This window comes from Diorhabda carinulata, chromosome 1, assembly GCF_026250575.1.
Source record: "Diorhabda carinulata isolate Delta chromosome 1, icDioCari1.1, whole genome shotgun sequence".
In the NCBI taxonomy this organism is placed as follows: domain Eukaryota; kingdom Metazoa; phylum Arthropoda; class Insecta; order Coleoptera; family Chrysomelidae; genus Diorhabda; species Diorhabda carinulata.
In genome coordinates this window covers 34184212-34208270 of record NC_079460.1, presented here as the reverse complement: position 1 = coordinate 34208270, position 24059 = coordinate 34184212, and the positions used below count along the sequence as shown (strand labels likewise).

Below are 24059 nucleotides of genomic sequence, written 5' to 3'. Positions count from 1 at the left end.
AAATGTTATATTGACTTAGTTGAATTAACAGCATGGACTCAAGAGAAATGTTTCGATCAACTTTTATCAATAATGGCCCAACCAGACCGCTATATTTTATTGGTAGATTGAATTTAACCGTTTGTTTACGAACAATGTTGAAGGAAATCATCCTAAATCGGTCGCTGGGAAAACTAACAATTCTATTCTATTTGATTCTATTTGAAAACTAAGTTCAGAAGATATATTGGAACTAGCAACACGGCCAGCTCCTCATGGGCACGATATCCAAAAATTTTTGAACGATATTCTTAGATTGGTTTGCTTTGCGGTAAGCACAAGACTCCTACCAGATTAGTCTTGGTGTTGCATATGTGATCTTGACCTTGCAGTGTCTAGTCTTGGTTTGGCATCAAGACTCTTATTTACGATAATTCTGAGAGTTTTTTAAAATTTGTATACATATTGTCAGCAGCTTTTTACAGAAATCATTCTAACAGTAAGGCCAGTCTGCATTGGTTCATATGGAGCTTATTACACGAGGGCAGCCAGTCGCGCAGCCACGTTTTTGCTTCCGAATGGTTGCTCAGCCTGACAACCACTGGTTGTACTCTTCAGAGAGGGAGAGAGAGATTCGTTGGAAAAATTTTTTGGTAAGATGAGGGAAATTTGGAATAGGAGGAAGGTTTGTTGGAGTTGGCCGTAATATAGGAGTTGCTCTTCTGCAGAACTGGGGTTGTGAAGGTTGCGTGGAGTTGTGTTTGCTGTCCTGGCTCGAAAGGAGGAAAAGCTAACGACCATTGACCATAAGAAAAAGAAAAGAAAGCCTAGTTAGCAAAAACGGCTTCTCTCAGTCACAAATCATTACTCAAGAAGTACGTATCGCTACGCTGTTTATCGTACACAGCACAGACAAATGCGTATTTAGACGTATTAATATCATGTAACAAATACAATCATCGATTCTTTTCGTGTTTCATCAAATAATTTTAAGAAAAAACGATAAAAGGAATACAATTTTAACAGGAATATTACTTGGCACGCCAAATAAAGTCTTTAACTATAATTTTTCGATTATAATAAGTATCCCGAGTTACTCGACATTATTTAAAGATTAACTTAAAACGCAAACAACTCATTATAAAAGTAATTTTATGATAGATTAGTTAACTATGTATAGATAATAATTGCGAATATACACCTAGTATATTCGTGAATGAATTCATAGAATAATAATAAAATTATTTGTACATAAGAAAGTAAATGCTCGGAATTTTTATTACTGCGAATGTTCATAATATGTCTACTGGAAATAAAATTGAAACATGTGTTCGGAAAAACAGCTTGAAACCACCTGGTTCATTCATATTTTATAACAAATAAAAACAAATAACTTGGTATAAAAATAACTTGTTTACAAAAAAAGATCAAAACATTTCGAAACTATTCCAAATAATATCATCTATACTCAAATATCTTGATTGCTTTAACAAAAAATGTCTCTTGTTTACATATTTATAATGAAATAAATCCAAATTTTTCTCACGGCCGATACCATCTCAATACACATCGTTGTTCTGGAAGAGCAGTGACGTAAATGGTATAGAGGGTGTTCCATAAATAATGGTAGTGTCCAATGTTCTTCGAGACCTTCAATTTCGCCATGGATCTGAACAAATATTAATCTGACGGTGCAAGGTCCGGACTAACTGCTGGATGTGGTAGGAGTTCAATACCACCATTTTTTTTATCTTTTTCCGCTTAACACTCGCAGTATGTGGTTTAGCATCGTCTTGTTGTGGGAGAACCCATGGTTGACTAAACCTATATATTTCTCCCATAAAACCTCATACAATCGCTTCAGCTGTACAATATATATGAAGTCCACCATTAATAGCTTGACTATCAAGAATCTTTTTGATATAGACTAAAACTTCATAATTCCACCAGACTCGAAAGACTTTCCGCTCGGATCGACCTCTCTTGTTGCGACAGGTGGAAGTAATTGCCTGACTACTTGTTTTCCACGTTGTTTACAAACTCTTCATAGAATTAGAGACTAGCCTTAACAAGTTAGGACATGTTTAAATTGAGATATAGGAATGTTCAGAGATGCTATATATTGAGAGTATGTAAAATACATACTATATTGTGATTTATATGGAATTAGGATTTAATCACCCTAATTTCAATTTCTACGTGCAGTTACGTCATTGTTTCTCTAAAAATTCGTTGGTCTACATAACACTCGCTTTAAAAGCTATTTAAGTTAACTTATACAATTCAGAAAGGCACACTGTTTAATCAAATGGAAGGTAACAAAAGTTGATATTTCGGCTAGGACACAACTACCCTTATCCTAAGTGGAACTAGGTGGAATTACGGTAACGCCAAAGTTTTTCTTCCATCCATAGGAGTTTTGTCGACAGTCTAGAATAGTTAATCATGCACTCGCAAGTTAACAGCGCCGAAAAAAAAGGCTCGTGAAGAATAGGAAAAATGCTCACGCGTTTGGGCTATTAATCGGTCGCGTTTTTGTCGTGTAGAATGACCCTAATTGATTTAAATAAATCTATACAATAAACGCCGAAATTTTCAAAAGTAATTTTTATTTTCTCTAAAACGCATGTACTTAGGAAACTTCAAAAAGGCTAAATGCCATTATTGTAGAATTGATATCGATACAGAGGATATAATTAATTTATTTGCTGTTTGTATCAAGATGTTGATTACACTGCCACTGTAGCCCAAAGGATCTATTGTGTCCCCTTTTCTTACCGTCACGTGTCGCACTGTGGCTGTTCAGTGTTCATAACTGATGTATCAATCCTTCTACATTGAGAAAGTTCATAATGTGGTATAGCTCTAGCTGCTGAAGGTCTTCATTTTCTCTCGCGTTACCAGGATATAAGGCTAGAGGTTGTGTCCTTTACGTAACACAAAACTATAGCTAAACATAGCGTTTTTGGGTGCCCATTAACGTGACAATGCCCTGAAAAGACTGCCAATACAATTCGTAGGCTATTTTTCCTTAGGTTGATACATTCAATAGACCTTCTTTAGTTATATATTTCAAAAATATATTTGCTTGTTTCAACCCTTGTAGATTATTTCATAGCCAGTTCCACGTAAAGCTCAGATCCTATGAATCCGACCCTACTTTACCTGCTACTATTTTATTTACCTCCATTCCAGTGTGTCCTGGACAGTTTTCGCGGAAGAGAAATCTATAAAACTAAACTTAATTTTGTAACAGGGTGTTGAAATTTTTCTAATGGTTTTCTAATAAATAATATCATTTTCACCAAAACAATTTTTTTCACTTGTTCCACCCAACCAAACCCCAGTCGAATGTTTTTTCTGGCACGGTCTCGCTTATCTATTATGTATGTAGGTCTGAAATCATACATAAACATGAAATTCGTAAAGAGATTACGAAAATTACATAATGTCAAACGAGATTTAATCACAATAATTGAATATGCTTATTGCGGTATTGCAATAATCGTATATACATATATAAATACATTATCATTAATTTAATTCTCTTTTCGACACACTGTATAGAATTAATAAATATATATTGTTAGTATTCAAATATTATCTTTTCACTTCAAGTGCAAGAAATTCTGTTTGAATTTTCTTTTTAAAATTGAACCTTTCTGGTCCACCCTTTACCTAAGTAGAAAATTCATGGACCTGTTTTTGTTTGGTATCATTAATTGATTCAGTTTATCCGACTCCAATTTTTTTTACGATTCACGACACAGCATAATTTCAACTTGTTTTCTAACAATAAGATGTTTGATTTTCCATGTAACGTATCATTTCTATAAACCTCAAATTATCAGTTATCTAAAGTTTCTTTAGAACTGTCAACACTTTATTGTACTAAAGGTGGTAGTTTTAAAAATTGTGATTGTAATGTACCTTTCACTTTCCACCCAGATTTGAAAATAGTTTAGATTTACTGAAGTTATATAACTTCCAAATATTAATTAGTTTTACCTCATTATTTCTATACATAATTAGGAATAAATTTGAATACAAATTATTTTCGTATACTACAATAACTTTTACATCAGCAGTGGTGGAGTGTGAGGGCAGGAGAAGCCATTGCCCCAGGTGACATACTTAACCTCAAAATAGGGGCATTTTAGGCGAAAGTTATAGGTGATACGCATCTTGAGGGCTGTAGACTCCTAATATGGCTGCTTGTGCCGTTTGGAAGAAATGTTTCACTTGGATTAAGATAAAATTTTATTCAACATGGATTCCCTTGAACTTATCGTTGCGTTTTAAAAAAAAACCTGACTGCGCTCCCACTACAACGTAATTTGGGGATTATAAAAAGTCATCATTGAATTGCTGTCACGATTTGATGAAAGCCCTCCTGATCCACCAATATTGAGTAGGCGAAAAGGTTGCGAACTGTGGTATCGTTCTCTTGCGACGGACACGGACCTTAGATGAAACAATACTGGTGGTTTTTATAATCGTTACTCTATTGTAGTTTGTTTGAAATCAATCAAAATTTTAGTCTTCTGATGGATGAAATACTTTGTGAAAATTGAATCCTAAAGTAGTTGTGTATCAAGTGCATAATAATAAGGAAATAATCATAAAATAGACTTCCACAAAGACAAACAAACGATATTGAATAACAAGACATTGGCAAGGGAATTGGAGGAATGGAATCAAATTCCGTGAAGAATGTTTGATATTCAACAATTTCTGGCAAACAGAATTTGGCGTTACGTGGCTATAGAAAATATGACACTAGTACTAAGGAGATACTAATTTCTTTCAATCAATGCATCTGCTGGCAAAGTACGATCATGTTTTGAGATAAGATCAGAAGAAAAAATTCCTAACAAGTTGATAAAAATCTTGAAAAATAAGTTTGCCAAGGCAAAAATTTACGCTAATGTAGTTCTTTATATCTGTACCTGAGAGCCAAACTTCTTCCTACTAAACGAAAATTTGATCTATAAAAATTTCCAAATTGTCCTGATCTTAGATTTAATTTTTAGGCATTACTACAGTTTGGCTCTCAGGTACAGATATGCATTTAGATACCAAAAATTTTATTATATACAAAGTATTTTATAACTGTTGCAAAATATATCATGATAGTCTCCTCCTAACTAGGTTTCATTATTCAATTTCATAAAAGTAGAACATCTTATGCAAATTGGATTAACGATAAATGAAATGTATGAGAATTTGCGTGTGTTAAAAATGAGTTTGTACATTCCCGTTCATAATATATCAGTTTGTTCTAGTTTGTAATCGAGAATGAAAATCACGATTGTACTATTCATTCCTATGGGTAAGAATACAATAATTTCAGAATGTGAATGTGAAGCCTGACGAAATCGAAACAAGACATAACATCTGGAATCAGGCACAAACTATTGAGAAACCAAACAACTTCATTTCATTACGATATTACTTTTTTGATTCTAATACTACAATTATTATTACAGCAATTCTTGCAAACATAACATAAATTTAAATTATATTGCATAAAATAATTAAAAATTTCGTAACTTTTGATCGAGAACGGCCTATACTATTCAATAATTTTCCCTGTCATTAAATTTTAACATACGAATAATTGAGCAATTTCTCAATAACTTCCCTATGAAATGTTACATGAGGGAAGCTTAATTTATTATTACATTGTCACTAAAACACCAAAAATATACACTAAACTGATTTTTATGTTGAAAACTGAAAGTTAAATATCTTTTTACATAATGTGATCTGTACGAACACTAGTCAAGACTAATACGCTCTGATATATATTGCCATAAGTTAACCATACTTCAGGTTTCCCTATAGTTTCAGACTTCCATGGATTAATTGAATTTCGTGCAGCCAACTCATGTGGTACTCAAATATCAAGTTTTGTATATGGAGGCATTTTAAAATTATTGTCCAAACAGTTTGATGGTTGATGCTAAGTGCATCGACGATGTCTTCTGTTTATATTTGAAAGAATCGCTGAAGGCATGGAAAAAAGTACGAGTGTATTTTTCACTAATTTATAGCTCTGGCTATTACCAACTTGTTTCTCGTGTTTCTCTTAAGTCACTCTTCAGCTTTGCGAACAAAAAATAGTCGGAAGGGGCCAGATCCAGGTTATATGTTGAGCGTTCAATCTCTGTGAAGCCATATTCGTGTAGTAGTAGCCTTGGAAAGCGAAGCAGTGTGGACTAGAACATTGCCATGAAGCAAGCGCATACCTCAGTCTTAAATACTTTTTTGGGCATTTCACGTAGCAACTACGATCATTGTCGTTGCAGAGAGAACGTCACTCATGACGTCATGACTAACGTCTGCTAAAGAATTAGCAGAATTTTCAAAACTCAAGCAACACAAATTGCAACCCTGAGAATCTATCTCATTATTTAATGTGGTAGGGGAGATTATAAGTACTTTTGAAGCATTCTTGTGACGCACCACCATATATTTTACTGTCGCCACAAAAGATGTTTTGATTTTACTTTAATGTAAATCAGTTAAACACTCCATTAAAAAATTCAATGACTTACAAATTGTAACACAACTTCTTAAAGCTTTTGCTTTATTTTTTACGATTATAACGCTCTGGACTAAGTGGAACGGGAAATATTGTTTTGACGCCCTGGTCACTAGGAAAAATTGAGTAGTCGTCATCACAAGACTTCCCACACGTGGGTTACCTTCTAATGGTTCTTGTCCCCAGCGATACAACTTTTAATTGTTCAAAATTATTGACACAAGTCACCGTAAACAGCCCCATTTTGTAAACATTTTATAACAGCGCGAAACCCAATTTGATACATTTTTCGAGTGGTCGTCCGAGCTCCACCATAATAAAAGTATCGAATTAGCCATTTGATATTTTTTGTAAAGCTTTTTGAGACTTGTCATTGACGTGTGCACAAAGATTTTTGCGAACGCGCTCTATTTAATATTTGAGGCCAAAAACTCATGAACTGCATTACTTACATCCACTCAGTATAACTAATGCTACCATATCTAATTATCTAAAGGTAAAAAAGTTGTACTTAGTTCCATAGAGGAAAAAAGATTCAACCAACTACCCCTATGTTATTAACATACATTATCTTATGAATATTATTCCTATTATTTGAATGGGTGCAGCAATAGATTTTTTTACCCCAACAAATTGCAACTCATAAATCTCAGGCGTCCATTTACTGCTTTTACAATTTTATTGGTAATGTTAACACTTCTATTCACACAAATGTTTTTCTAAACGTTTCTCACGATCTTAATCTTGAATATATATATTTCCAAATGATGAATAAGGTAGAGTTATTATACGTATTTAATTCAAAAAATATGGTATAATAAAAAGACTTGAATGAATGACTAATTAATACTCCAAAAATATAATTTTCCCATAAATACTTAACTTTCTTATATATTCTTGTCCACTACCCTCTATTTTCGCCTTTCATTACAATTAGTAACATTCGTGCCAACTAAGTTTTCCAAAGCTTTCTTTTGTTTAACTTTGCTTGTTGTAGCTTAAAGTTTTTTCGGAATTATTTCTTTTTCCAAGGGTTTTTCATGTACCTCAACCATCTTATTCTTTGCACTCTCAAAAAACACATTTAACCCATTATACATATATCTTTCAGCTCTTATTCTTCTTCTCCTCCCTCTTTATTATAAATATATTTTATTTTTCCCCAGAATATCCTTTTCCCACTGTTCTATTTGTAATTTCGATTTGATTAAGTACCAATGTTTGACATTTCTTTTCTTTTAGACGTTTTTTATCTCAATAATATATTCAGCATCTCATATCATTTATTGAGTACTCTCAGCTATTCTAGATTGGATTCATACTTCTTCTGTTCATTCCATTTCCACAAATTTATTGATCCAAGCTCTGCAGCTTCCTAATATAAATGGGAAGGCCTTGTCGGTCCTACTTACCTGGGTAACCTCTTTGCAGCATTGCCCTAGCCCATGAAAGCTCTCTAGAATTGGATAACCCTTCGACCGGCGTTGCTTGAAAGTAATCCTTTCCACTAGGTGTTATTAAGAGCTTACAGAGGATGTGGTTAGGCCCACCAGAGCTATTGCCACCCGTCCACTTAGCTGCAGTGTTTCCGGCACCCAGTCTCGTGGGTTTATTTTACCTATAAACTTTTTCGTATATCTGCAACCATAACTGGAGACTTGCCTTTTTGTATTTCTCATTGCAGGTTCGGATCCTACCAGCGACTAAATGGCTGCAAGGTTAGGTCGACGGCAATTTAATTGTCCTGAGTCATCTATGTTCAGGGAACCAAAGCCTTTAAGCCTCATTCCCTTGTTTCTCATTATTTCCTCCATATCTATACCAAAAAAGACTGCGAATAGAGATTGTAGTTTTTAAACTATGTGGATGATTGCACTGTTTTTAATTCCAGTGATTAATTTGACTAATTATTTTCTCATAGCACTCCTGGGTAGTTCCTGTTTTTGATTTCATTTTCATAAGAGTTTATTCTATTTATTCATAAAACATCAAGGTGGCGAGCTGTTATGTAAGTGCAAAGGTGTGATTGAAATTCCTCGTCGTTGAATCGGGTCGTGGCAGTAAGTTTACTTGGACATCATGAAAAGTTAGGTATATGATTGAGAGATTGAAAATTCACTCTGTAGTAGATTTTACTTGAATTTATCAAATCTCAATAAACGTTTCGTTGATACTACATTTTTTAAATAAACAAAAAAATGTTTATTTTGGTCGAACGCTCTAATATTTTTAATTCATCATTACACTTGGTGTCAATGCCTTGTTAATAAGTAACAGCATTTTAAAATAGATTTCTACCAAGAAAACCGTTTATACCTAAGACTAAAATCAGTATTTACAATTTGTATACGGAAGCGGCGGAAATTCGTGGTAACACAAGTATTCTAAACAAACAATTTAATATATACTAAGGAGGTCAGGCACACATAGAACTAAGTAGTTTATATTATATCTTATATCTGTGGTTAAAATAAAGATGCAATGTAATAACTGCCAAGAATGATTGCTTTACCACAACCGAATTGTTGCCAGCTGTGTTTGGAGATTGATTGAAATTGAAGATGGTTAAGTTGCGAGGAAAAGAGAAATTCAATGTAAATTGTCTATGTTATATATACATGCATTTTAAAATCATCACCTCGAATTTTGTTGTCTTCATTTTGGATTAGAGCTTCTGAACCAAGGGGTATTACATCATATTGAAGAGATCCAAAATGACCAAAAGCTTATTCCTTATCGTGATGCCATCAAGGGGCCCCATAAATCACCAGATTGGGACAATGCTTTGAAAAAGCTATAAATCTAAGCGAGTTTTTAGAATCTACTTCATTTTTAAATCATTATGACAGAAAGAACAAAACTTCTAGAGTTATTTGTGACATTGCAATTAATTTTATAATAAGTAAAGTGGGAATCAAGTGAAACAGTTGAGTTTTTCTGTGTTTCATATAATTTTTCCAATGCCGTATATACACTATCCGCAAGTAAATAATAAATAAAGTAATTGACTGATAAAGATTTTATCTTTAGCATATTAATGTTAGCACCGCAGATCCAGCTTTAGTATCTTATGCAGCCGCAGCCGTTTCGGTAGATCGGCGGAATTGAATGATTTTGGATATGATATCACTGAATTTTTTAGTTTCCAAAATAATAAATCTACAACAAATTAGAGAAACAAATTTAGCGCCGTATCAAACTATTTTTAATTATTGTTAATCATGTTGATCAGATTTTATTTCGTACATACATTGTACAAATAAATTGAATATTAAACCTTATTATCAACATCCGAAAATCGGGAAGTCCGATATAACTTAATAATCTCTCATATCCTGTACGTTGAACTATTTAAAATCTTATTCACATTATTTGAAAAATTTATTTGAAAAATAAATGGGTGCGTTATTCGTATCTCAGCTTAAATATACAACGTGACCTTTACAAATACAGGTTCAGGTATTCTGTTATTATAACCAGCGAAAGTTGAAAATTTGGAATTATAAATATGATTAGGGTTGAAAAGCAAGTTTTATTTTACACACGCCCGTTTGCAGTAAATAAATATACTCGTGTAGCATCTGATGGAAGCAGAATGAAGATTCAAAGATAGTTAACTCTTCTTAGGGATTTGACTAATATTGACGATTTGGTCTTATAAAGAGAAACCCGATGTTTTCAGTTTTAATTGAAACAATAAATAGATTTTGAAATGAATTGGCAACGTGCCAACATAATTTGGAAAACGTCAATTAGACACACTTTCCCTATTTGCCACTAGTAAACTGCAATTCTCAAATTTTATTTGAGACTTTATTTCCGATGTTTTAAGATCCAATGTATGGGAATTACTTATTACTTAATACTTTCATAGTTTGGCATTGATTTCATTGTAAAAGTATTTTTTTCATCAAGTGCAGGTAGTACCACCCGGGGTGAAGGTTAATATATAGGTTTAGCCTATTTTTATCCATTCGCAAACACTGAAAATAGTGTCGGTAGGATACTCGTAAAAAGGAAAGCCGCATCTGAAATAGGCTTGGAATTAGGCAGCGGCACTAATGGAAGGTTAAACGGTACCTGTTAAACGCAAAACGTAACTGTATAATCTACTACCTACACTTCCTACTCCTTACACAATATTTCGATATTGACAAGGCCAGAAAACATACTTTTCCTAATTCTCTTAAGCAATTACTTGAAATTTTAATATTACAAACAATACTATTTCAAGACCTACACCTATGGTCGACACCGAAATTGAGCCGAACTGGACGGAATTCCCCATTTTATTACTCTATACTTTTCTGAAATAGACTAAGAATAATTCAATTAGTATGTAACTAAACTATAGCTTATTTGCTGATACTGACTTCATTATACCCACCTTTGATCAACAGGTTTATTCGAATAATCAATGAAACTATTTAGTTAACTGTTAACTAATAATACCACGATATAAATTTCCAATTTTTTCGATCCTGTCTGTGTTTTCATTTAAAAATTTGAACAAGGCGCACCGAATAATGACTTGAATAAGTAATTTTTTGATACCTTCGATAACTTTAAAATTGGTTCAGTATTTTTTATTTTATCCACAATCATATCTTCGCATAATATCAGTATAGACTTTTCAACAAACTCTTTTCTTTCCAGTGAATCTCAGAAGAACAGACAAAATGATACCAGACACAATAGGCAATGCTGACCGCAATTCGGAACCTATACTAAACGAAGATGGATTAATCATACCAAAAAAACCTGTAAATCCTGTTAAAGAGAATATTGAAAGACAGAATCTTCATAGAGAATTATTATTTAATAAAAAAATGTAAGTACTTTTTGTAATGTTCACTATGGCGTTTTATATCAAATATTTTAACCAATTTTTCATGGTCGCAGCCGAATATTTTACATAATTTTAACTGAATGTTGTTTCAAAAAATATAAATTTTCATTTTACATTTACGTTCCAATCAAAAACCCTGTATAATCTATTAAATATGAAGATATTTCTATGAATCGGAATATTCCATAGCGTGACTTAATATAACTCACGCTCGGCTGATGATTGATAAAAATATCTGGAGCACATCTTAAATATTATTGAAATATGTGTATTATAGTAAGCAAAGCATACATCTCCATGAAAAAATAAGACATGAGAACGAAAAGGAGTTTAAATATTTGTGATCTAGCAAATACACAAGTTTGAAAAAAAGATTATTAACGACAAAACGGAGAGTTTTATCATTTTTGCTTCTTAGTCACCTTTAAGATCCATATAGTTTGTAGAGATCTTGAACATGCTTCAGAAATCAATGAAAACCAAGTAGAAGCTGTGAGGTGGATTACCCATCATATCTATATTTTGTATATCCAAATACTGGCATCTGTAATGTTTGGACATTTTGGATAGTTTCCATCCACTGAAAAGCAAATGACAATACTGTGGAGTAAACGTCTTTTGATTTTTGAGGGACATAACTACATGACAGCTTTTCGTCAAAAAACACGTCACCATTTAGTCGTTAATATTTCCAAGACAAGCAATTTTTTGTGACTTTTCTTCGCATTAAAACAACCAACTACCGATTTTGGTCGAATATTTATGCCACCAGATGATTCAAATAAAAAAATAGAATATGGTAGGAACGAAATATAAAAACATCTAGACTTAAAAGTAGAATAAGATATGATTATAAATGTCTACCTAATAAAGTACAATGTATATTGAATTCCATAATCACACAGTTCAAAATTTGTTCTCGACAATAAATTACATTACACATTTGATTTTTTGTTGTCCATGTATCTCCTGCTAAAATGAAATAGTTAATCAATCGATCTACATTTTTTCCATCACTTTCTCTGTAATATCTCATAAATAATAGCAGAAAGAATTAAATATTCTGAATGATTTAACTGATTTATTGAGCTATGAACAAAACTGCAGATATGAGAAAAAATTTAAATTAAAACGTATTGAACCGTAATGAGCATTAATTAAATGAAATGGTATGAGCATATTGCGTAATTTTTCTTTTTACTGTGATTAGTAAGAACTAAACTAACTAAACTAAAAAGTTCTTGACAAAAAATAATAAATCAAATTCTAGTGAAAATACGAAATATTACTATGGCTTTTTTATAGATAGTACAGAACAACTTTTGTATGGGAATTTGGAGTATATCGTAGGCCCCTTCTGGTTTAATAGAAATTTAACGGAATTTGAATGTTTGGAACTTTCTCAAAATAAAATTATTTATATATCACCTCCTGTTATCTTTAAGGAGATTACAGCAAAACGACTCTATTATTTACTTTAAAGGTTGAGAGATCACCGAAGTCAAAAGATTTATCTCCATATTTTCTTTCTATTGTACTATTTAGAACAAAATGTTATGGACGATCTTATGGGCAAAATTATACAACTTTGTGTTAAATTCACAGCTAAACTGCTAAGAAATATTGGTAATAGATTTGAACATTGTTTGGACATTAACTGAAAGAGGTGGATTGTTTTATATTGTTTATCGTCAATATTTTCATTCCTGTAAAGTAGAATTAATCATTTTTTCAAGTTAAATTATTTATGACACGTGTTGTTGCAAATGAAAACAATTAATTAAAAATTTTCATTTTTTTACTCTATGTACACCGCACTGCTTGTAATACTGTTACAAGTTAAAAAGTAGAATGGGAATAAGTGGATGTTTCGGACGTGTCCCATTCAAAACTATCAAAGGGCCGACGCCCTTGGAAAAACTGGTCAAGCACCTGGGCTTGAATCTCTTAACGTGACTGAGCAAACTGTGAGGCATGTCCATGTTTTTTAATCTCGCACGTGTCCTGAATCGGTCTGCAGTTTCTTCCTCCTCCACGGCATTCTTGATGTCTATAAGATGGAGCTGATGTCTCAGATGACCTTGTCCAGTTAAAAGATCAGTCACCAGTGAAACAGTTGATGCCTTAATCAAATCATGTACTCTTACAGAACCAAAAAATATACAATATGTATATTTACCTGATTAGGAAAATGATATTGATAAAAGTCGTATGGTGAATCTACTACTGTTGGATGCAAAATATGTAAAACCCATAATATGCAATAAGTACAAAAATGCTGAAAGTATGAAAAAAAAACTTATTGATTCACCTCAAAATAAAGACATTTTAATTATTTACATGGGTGCTGAACTAAACCTAAATATGCATTTGTTACACAAAGCAAATTATCCATAACTCCACATTGAATGTCCGCGCCTAGCTCCTCTCCAACTCAACCGATTTAAGTGTTCAAAAACTCAAAAGAAAGAAGGTGTTTCATCGAGTGTTCTTAAACCAAAACGAAGTCTGTATCTATATTAGAACCTGAGATATAGATCTTTGAATCTAGAAAAATTGCCAAAAACCTACAAAAATCCGTAACTCCACATTTAATGTCCGCGCCTAGCTCCTTTCCAACTCAACCGATTTAAATGGTCAAAAGCTCAAAAGAAAGAAGGTGTTTCAGCCAGTGTTCTTAAACCAAAACGAAGTCTCTATCTTGAATAGAACCCGAGATATTGAGGATAGAACGTGTGTATGTGAAAAACTCCCATAAGTAATGTACAGGGGGAAATCGCATTTGAGTATAACTTGAGAATGGTGAAAATTATATGAAATCCGATGGTTGATTTGTGCATCAATACCTTTCATTGAAAAAAAAAATTAAGCAAATCGGTTGGGTAGAACGCCTGAACGGACTCGGAATGGAAATCATCAATTTTTTTAATATATAAGATTATAAAAACGATAAAACACTAGATGTTTTTCGAAGTTCTCAATTGAGAAATTTTATCCCTTGTCTAAATATAAAAATGTATAAATGGAAAAACTTCTCTCCACATCAACTGATGTAATAAGACCATTTTTATAATTGTTGATTATTGTAGGATGCAAATCAATGGATTCAGTAAATTCTCCATCTAAAATATTAGCTACATGACTAAGAAATTGAAAACCACAATTTTGAATTTTTGAAAAATTGTGCCTCCCGTTTTGCCTGTGACTGCCTCAGATCATTTATTGATTTAACACTTCAGATTAATGGCAAATTAGATTCCTCTATCTATTTGTGTTACTGTTTTAAAATGAAAGCAATTATTGGTTTTTTAAACGGAAATAGTTGTTCAATTTCTGTCTTTTCGAATAATTGTTTAGCATCAGTAAGGGATTGGGAAGATTCGTCAGAAAATTTTCAAATTAAATCTTATAATAATAGGTTGAGGTGAAACAGGAGTGTTGGGTAATTTTTCTTTACAGAACTGAACCCTTATAGGTTTGAGGAAAATTTTTTTGCCTGAAATTGAATTATTTATAAGAGGAAAATGTTTCTTAATCTCTTCAGCAACCATATGCCCAGCCTTTGCCATCTGATAAAATGAGTAAAAAATTTTCTCCATGATCAGGCGTAGGAAAAAAAATGTTGAAAGAGTCTCTCGTACAAATCTGGCCATAGCCAATGCATTTTTTCTAACTCTATAGAATGGGATAAGATTATGGCAGAATGTCTTTGCTAAGAACACCTAACATTGAATAAGCAATCCTTTAGAGTCAATGATTTCATCAAAACTTGCAAAAACCTTTATACCGAGTTTTTGCTGTATTTCCTAAATTACCTCCATATATAAGGAACTAACGTCCTCTCTTCGTAGTGTTGATTCACCTGGAACGTAGTTCTTTATTAGGTTTATCCATACTGACGCCGAACTGACTTTAGGGATTTTACCAATAAAAATTAATAAAATACTTCAACACTACAAAGCACGAATCGACGTTATCTCTTCAAAAACACCAAATAAATAAGAGCCAAAACGAATTGGTCTATAGACCGCTCAACAGAACTCGGGGTTAAGGGTTTAAAACGATAGAATTTCAGTTTGTAACTACCCATACGTTTCCTTTGAACCGTTTGACTATCTGCTTTAAAATTAGTTTCTTGAGAACTGCAATGAAAATAATTGCAGAATAGCAGATCTATAAAGCTATTTACTAAATCTCGCTTGACATGATGCAATACAACGTGCAATGCATTGCAAGACGCAATATTTCTTGATCAATAACAATGCGCAGATGAAGATCATCTGATTTTTTCATGCAAGATCTTGAAATTATCGGTTTTGTGCCATTTTTATTGCGTACAAGTTGCAATCTAGTTACTTCTGGTTCAACAGATCAGCTAACTTTCGTAAAACTTAGCTTTGTTATTTTCATTGTTAAACTAGGCCGCTTGACATTATGCAAGAAAACGTGCAAGAAATTCCATGCAACTTATTGCACCGTCAATATTTTGCATAGATAAGTATTGCAATTTAGTTAATATTAATCAAAATCCTAACCTCAAATAATTTCATTTGATATTTTGTTCCTAGCTTAATAATGAAAATAAAGCTTCGCGAAAGTCAGCTAATCTGTTGCAGCTGAGTTTGATCTTCGAATGCTTTTGATCAAGAAATATTGCGTCTTGCATTGTATTGCACGTTGTCTTGCCTCATGTCAAGCGGCCTAAAAATGCATATATGTACTATGAAAAACATACACATATAGTTGGGTTTCCTTATTTATGACAATTGATTCCACTTTTATTAATATGATCGATTTCCCACGATTTCTTTTCTACATTTTGCGGTAACTCTTTGTATGTACTACCTTTTGCAATAATGTTTTGCTGTTTCCAAACTTGGAACTCAAACTAACTCAACAGGGATCGCAATAATAGGGCGAAAGTCTTCTTCTTTCATCTGTTTTTCTTTCGCCACTTCATTGCATTGTTGTTAATATTGTATTTTGTATTCGACATTGTTTTATCCATATTTTTTTATGTAAAGCCATTCTACAATTTTCACCTTTCTACTGTTCGTTATTGGTTCCTTTTCACAGACATAACTTGTCAACACATAGGTATAACATTCCCACCTATAAATATTCATGTGAATTATAATTATAAAAATATAGATGAAATTGTTAGTTTAACCTTGTTTTTAATTTATTATGCATTAATATTCAACATATAATACAACGTTTCTTTCCAAATTTTTTTGCTTTGTTTCATAGTAAATATGTTTATGATGTAATCAAATAAAATATTAAACGTATTTCCGAAAAATGAATAAAATAAAATATTGTTTATTTTAAATTGTATGAACACAAACAGATGAAGTTAATTACTGTTTGTAAACAGAGACGCATTGATCTTGCAACTCGGGCAGAGAAAATTTCCATTATTTCCCTTTAACCAAACAGATGTTAAAATTAAGTCAATTAAAACTGAGTACCCAAGACACTTTTTGTATATTATGTAAGACTTTAATTTGAAGTAACCAGTTTAGTTATAAATAACGTTATACAGGGTTTACAGTAATTAATTCGATGTGTACTGCCCTCGCTATTAAATGCGTTACTACTCACATCATTATTATAAGAGAGAGAATAATAATTCATTATTGAACTATGGTCTTTTTGTACTTCATGGACATCGTAAATAAAACATATAGAACTTCCCATAATATCAGTTAGGTATACATTGGACATTTATATTGTTTAACTACAATTTTATACTTACTATTCATTAGTATGATCAAGTTCACTAATGATGAATTTTCTTAAAAATGATTACAAGCTTGGGTAGTCTTTTGAAATCGCTTTCTGATAGTTGTCGGAAAGGTTCGTTTTAGACAATGATTGTAATGCCACCAGAGTAATTTGAAAGTTATTTTAGAACTTTGATAAATGTGATTGCTTACCACCCTTTTTAGGGGACTATATCAAAAAGCCACTTTTAATATCTCTAACAGAAGATCGAATATGCATGGTCAAAATAAACTGAATATTCGTTTATTACATCCTATTGACTCGTTGTTTGTTTGTGAGTGATTCCGCAATCTCGCAACAAAATTTTGATTCGATTGTTGGGATTCTTAAACACCTCAAACTTTCCAAACAGATACTTAAAGTGGATTTATTTTTGTTTTCTTTTACATTCGACACTTATATATATCATACGTTTAGGATCAATTTCACTAAGTACTTTTGGTTTTCACTAAATATCGATTAATACATTTTCTTTTGACTACAAAAAAGAAACGAAACTGAATGTTTATAGAGATTTGTATACTTATTAGCTGGTATTTTACTTTGGATATGAGATTACTTCTTTGAATAGTAATTCTGTACTGACCTGATGATGTTGTGTTGAATAATACAGAATCATCAATATTTTCTTACAATGTGAAAAGCGATTTCAATTTATTCAACTCACTTATTAGGAGGAAAGGATGTTTAAAAATTTATTTTTCTATGGTGTTTCTGAAATAGCTACTCTTCTTTCAGAGGTAAAAATGTTTTGAACCAAAAAACCGAATTACAACGAGCCTTAGAGAAACAAAAAGACAATCTTGCTAAGAAGCAGCTTGAGGACCATATAGCAGCCCAAACCCCTGAATTCGAAAAAGTGATTGCTGATAGGGCAAAACGTCTTCAAAGCTCACATGAAGATAAAGTAAGTATATATCAAACATCGCATTAATTCAAAATAAATAATGAACACCATTTACAACCAAAGTTGTTGAACATGAACACACCTTTTAAGTGAACCAAACTATTTTCTTGCTTATCGAAAAATTCTTCCTTAAGGTCTATATACATTTTTGCATACGCTCAAACCAATTCATGAAACATGGTTTTGAAAGTCTTTAACAGCTTTTATTGAAATGAAATTTACTGTCCACGCATCTTTTGTTTCACAGTCATTAGGCGATAAATCGGGTGAATACAGGCAATGAAGTATTAATTCGATGTTTGTCTCCTTCAAGTATTCAGTTATTTGACTTGCTTTAGGAGATCTGGTAGCAAAATCGATTTATTGCAGTCTGCGATATCCTCTATCTGTGTGTAAGTAACATGCCGATCTTCTTTAATAATGTTGCGCACGGCATCGATATTTCTCGGACTGACCTTCTCGACATTCATCACTGATGGACACACGACCATGACGAAATTCTGCGAACCAATTATAAATAGTCTTCTTTTATGGTGATTCATTGCCAAAAGTTGCACGATGCGATTCTATGCATTGTAAGGCCGTTTTCAAAATAAAAAAAATCATCAAACGTAAGCCTTCACGAGTGATTTCCATTTTTACACAAACTTACTTCTTTTAAATGTTCACAATCAGTCACTCGATGTTCACGAATACAGTGGAACCACAACCCATTAACGCCACCTATTGCTCAATTATAAAAACTAGTATTATTGATACCATACTACATTGCACATCTTAAAAAATCTATCTGAAAAATTGGTTCGTGACCCGAAAAAGTAAGAGCCAGTGCAGACTGATTAAAGGCTATTAGAATACTGTCCCAATCGATTTTGTACGATAAGATAGTTCAAAAAACGTTGGCAAGAAAGCAAACATTACAAAGACGGAAAATATCTAGGAGAATTCTCTAATGAAAGAACATGTTTATGTAGAAACATAGTAGCATAGTAAAGTCATGGGAAAAAACATTATTCCCAAGATCGTAGATTCAAATGTGTTTGATATGAGCTAGTTGTAAAAACCACACTGATTGTGTCATGTGTACGAGAGCAATTTGGTCTCCATCTAATTTCAAAAAATATTGGGAAGATAAAGTAAGGGGTGGGAGCCAAATCTGGTGAATATGGTGGATAAAGCAATAAATCTTAACACAGTTTGGCTACTGTTTCTAGAACATTAGCAGACGAATGCCATGGAACAAAACTCTTACTCAACAAATACAGTTAATTCCTTACTAATTTCGCCATCGAAATAAGTAAGCAAATGTGGACTTGTTAGTCTTAAATTTGTAAAGTATTTACATTACTTTCCATCAAACAACAATGATTGTTTTACGAAAAAAAAAACGTGTCGAAATCTGTCTCAACGTGAATCATAAATATTATGGAATTAAGGGTTATACATTTGTGGGAACGCTATATAAAGGTTTTGGATTGACAAAATTCGTTAGTATTTACACTTTTTTTGGATGCAATCCATTGTTTCGACAGTATTTTTATTCCCAAATAACTTTTCCTCGATTTTTTTTTCCTTTTATCATTTTTTCAAGTAAAAAAAAAATGTTTTACACTCGAAATTATTTTTTGCCATATTTACCCAATAACAAAAAGTTTTTTTTACATTTGAGTATTTAAACTAATCTACCTTGCATATTTATGTGAAATACCAGCAGAAACGTGACGGAAAATGGAAATATAATCACCGTAGGTAAAGTGTTGTCAACTTCTGAAAACCCTTCCGTAAAAACGCCCTGGTATATTTCAAGATTCGCTCATTTGGTAAGTGTAGGACTGAATTGCAAGAGTTCTGGCTATTCATATTTTTTATTTTGCATACTTTGTTCATTTCTTTGTAAACTTTGAACAAAACTCAAAAGTTTTCTGTAGGCGCACACAAAAATCAGAGTTTACAATTTTATTTGTATAACCTAAAAGAGAAAATTACTTTTTGCCATGTGCTCTAAAATGAACATGAATTGTGGAATTTTATTATATATATAGAAAAATTTAGCAGTATAATGATCTGAGGTACTGATATTAAACCTATAACACACCGAGGTTTTAATTATTTATTCCAGAAATCAAGGTTTATAATCTTTTACTTCTAATTTTGACGTTTTTTGAACTTAATTCTTACTTAAGAACTCTTCAGAATATTCAATAATACAGTTACAAAAGAGAAAGAAGAATATCCTATCTAGCTTTATTTTACAGGGTGTATTTATTAAATTTTGTTTTTCTTACAGAATGAAGATGACAAAGTCATAAATAAAGAACTGCTCCAAATTCGAATGAACCTCAAGACTCGAAGTGACGCTAATAAATAGCTTTCATTAAAAAATGACTATATTATTTAGTATAATCTGTAAGAACAAAATATCTACAAAGCAACATAATAGTATATGTATACTGTAAAGCCTAATACCAAGGTAAAAATTATAATTTAAAATTTGGGACCCTAGATCTAGGGATCTTACAGAACATGCAAGGAGTTCTAGTTTTTTGTTAGAATAGGAATTGTAATATTAATTTTTGTCACCTTATGTTAAAGTATTATTACCAAGCATTTAATTGTAATATTATGTATTAATTTCTACACACCAGTTCAATTAACTGGTTAACAATTGTTTCTATAAGTACGGTTCCCTAAAAGATTGATAGTTTAAAAAAATATCTTCATGTGAAATCCACTGTATACTATTTTTTAAGTATATTTGGTAATCCATTAGAAATAAAATGATTACTTTAGAAACATATTTTTCCGTTTGAGTTTGACATAATTGTGGATGTTTATTCCTAGGTTATATAGTTATATAAGAAGTGATATTCAAAAATTATATTTAGTTCAGAGAAATTATGACTTACTTTGCTTTATTTAAAATTAAAATATAACATAGAAAAAGGAGAGTCTGGGCACTAACTTACCATAATAATCAAAAACATAACTCTATAGTTTGGACAATGCAATTTAACCAGGCTGGTGATTATATAAATTACCAGCTTCCTTTTATTTTCATTCCTTGGAGGAGTTGTGCAAGCGTGTGCTAGATGACATTTATCCGTCAAGAATATATAAGATAAATTTTACTTCTTTTGACACTCATTGTACAAGGTGGCACAAACTGAACGCATGAATTTCAAACCATTATAATTTGCTTTATTTTGATTACATTCAAAATGGCACATGAATACAATGTTACCTAACCTAACCAATGTATGACTTTGTTCATTGGAATATCGATATGCACTGTTTGTAGGGAACTGAACAGGATACGCTGCAGCGAGACAAGTTCAGAGCTGGAGCGCGCCGCCTAGTGGAGTGGCGAGGACTTTGAAGAAACGACGCCCTAACTCTATCAACATTTTGTGGAGTTCGCGCCGTGTGAGGACGACCAGGCGACTTCTGCTTCATAATTGATCCAGTTGTGCGAAAAGAGGCAACCCAATGTAGTATTGTGTTGCGATCAGGTATCGAACCATTTCGTGGAACATTGAACTCTGTGCGTAAAAGTCGTAATAACAGATTCATCACTTTTGAAAAAATGTTCAACCAGCCCCCGCCCCTCCGCTCCACTCCTCTACTCATATTCATGCGTTCTTTTTGCGCCACCCTTTACCAATAGTTAATTTTGTGTTTCATGATTGAGCTTATCTGTGCAAAGTTCTAGTATGATTGAAGATATAGTACTGATTTCATGTTTTCTTTTCAAAGTAAAGATATAGATACCACTTTTCTTCAGTTCTTCCAACTTCTCTGCAGTGATTTTACTAGTTTCTTTAGTTTGCTCGCGGCATTTTTATGCATATTGTGCTTTGTTACAGTCCACGCCCGAATTGGTAAAGATCTGCAAGCTTCTTCGCACAAAAAGAGTTTTGGTGTGTTTTTAAGCATTTTCCTGGAATATAACCTCTTGAATAACAAAACCCGCAGTTTCAGAAACACTCAATTTAGCTCTAAGTGTAAACTAATATCAGCACCTATCAGTTTGAACTCTTGATGTATATATAAAGAGTTTTAGGGCTAAATAAACGAAACTAGGATATGTGTTTGAAAAATACAAACTTTGCAAGATATCTTTATACTGTGTTTGCTACTTTGAGGCGTTTCAAACTTTTCTTTTCTGTTCATGGGGTGAGTTAATAGATGTCTTACATTCTTAATTTATGTAAACACTATACACTACACTAATTTATATTAATTCACACAACACTTTCACTTAACTAAGATAATTTATCTAAATTCTTCGATTACTTTCTATTTCGGTCTATTCACTACGTCTTTCACAAAACAAAGAAATGAAGAAACCTTCCTAGAAATTATTAAAAAGAAACAATGTAAATAAACCGCCTACTATAATAAAAAATTTTCATTAGTTGGACACTTCAGTGTTTTGGAATAATAGAATAATGCATTTAATGTGAGTGTCTATTGATTCAAAACTATGAAAAGCTTACAAAATAAGCCAGTCACTTTCTATATTCAACTAGTTATGTAAAAATGTGCCTCAGTTATTTATTTTCTATATCCAAATTATTAATATAATCAATTTTTATCTAAAGCAAAGTATCCAACTTGTAAACACTGGTATGTACAAAAAATGTGAATAAATTTATTTTGAGATTATTGATTGTTTTATTTCTTTGAGCTCGGAAGTTCTCATTAATGCTGAACAAGAAGCTAACCTTCGTTATACAGGAACAGATTTAGTACACCAAAATCGTTGTGCCAATCACAATTACGACTTGTGATGATACAAATTTGAATCATACCAGATATTTCTTATATCTAGGATTGATTGTACATGCCGATTACACTAAAATATTCCAAACATTTACAAAGTCGCTAATGCTTTGCAACTTATTCAGCTCCACCAAATACCTTGATATCATTAACGCTTTTGGACCCCTGATAGAACCTGAAATTTGAGCTATCTGTTGCCAATGTAAGCACCCTTGGTCCTAAGGAAATTCTATATTCTAATTCAGACGTTCCTAGTATAAAGGCGACATTCCCAAACGTAAATATATCATGAACCATCACTATTTTGAAAAGCAATAAAACCGCCAGACCATCTACCCCTGGAAAGTTTCATGAAAGCCATATATAAGAATGACGTCCATAGCACGTCTGTTCTTACTGAATGTCGTAGCTTGAATTACGTGTTTTTTAGCTTTGGCTGCCGAATTACCCCAATAACAGATGGCGCCAAAATTATTTACAATATGTATTATATTCAACCCTTAAGCTGTGTTGTAAAGTTTTTTATTTTGGGTGCCTATAGCAAAGTTGTAATTTGAGTTTATTATTGTATTGTGTTCGTTGTATTATTGTTGAGTTTCGTTGGTTGTGCATTTGGATTATTTTTTTATTTGAGGATCTTTGAACTTGGATATATATTTCATTTTCAAGGTAAGTGGATATTATTACAATTAATTTACATCACTACTCTCTTAGTTAATATATTCAAATTATAAGAGGCGCTAGATGTATAAATGCTACAGCTTACAATTTCGAAAAAAAAAACTGTATATTGAGCGAACTACTTACTAAAATGTATTTATATAACAAATAATTACTTCTTCTTTTCAATTTTTTAGAAATGGCTGGAAATAAGTGTGTTTATTTCAAGTGTGGACTGAGTAAGAGATCAGATCCTACAATTAAAATGTGCCGATTTCCTGTGAATAACCCTAACAGATGTCAAAAATGGATCATACACTAGGGTCAGTTATTCTTAAGACAATTATTTTTCATAAAGGAATAAAAAATAATGAATGTGAATAAATGACTGTTTACAAATGTTCAATACTAAACAGAAGTAGGTATTTAATTATCGTCAAATAAAAGATAATCCGTCCAAGAGTTTTTCCTGATAATGAGTTTATTTGTATTATAGTCGCATTGCATATAATACGAGTACAATGATTTATTACAAATTCCATATCCAT

At 32.3% G+C, this 24059-nt stretch overlaps 1 protein-coding gene across 3 annotated transcripts in view; it reads left to right on the top strand.

The window, feature by feature from the left end:
- The window catches only part of LOC130900615 (actin-associated protein FAM107A), a 59975-nt gene extending 37568 nt beyond the window's left edge, over positions 1 to 22407 (top strand). For all 3 annotated transcript variants that reach the window (XM_057811333.1, XM_057811341.1, XM_057811350.1), the window contains 3 exons: positions 11183 to 11357; positions 17901 to 18069; positions 20357 to 22407. In XM_057811333.1, coding sequence (XP_057667316.1) covers positions 11183 to 11357; positions 17901 to 18069; positions 20357 to 20437 — 425 coding nt within the window. In that variant the 3' untranslated portion in view covers positions 20438 to 22407. The remainder of the gene's footprint in view (positions 1 to 11182; positions 11358 to 17900; positions 18070 to 20356) is intronic.
- Positions 22408 to 24059: the final 1652 nt, after the last annotated feature.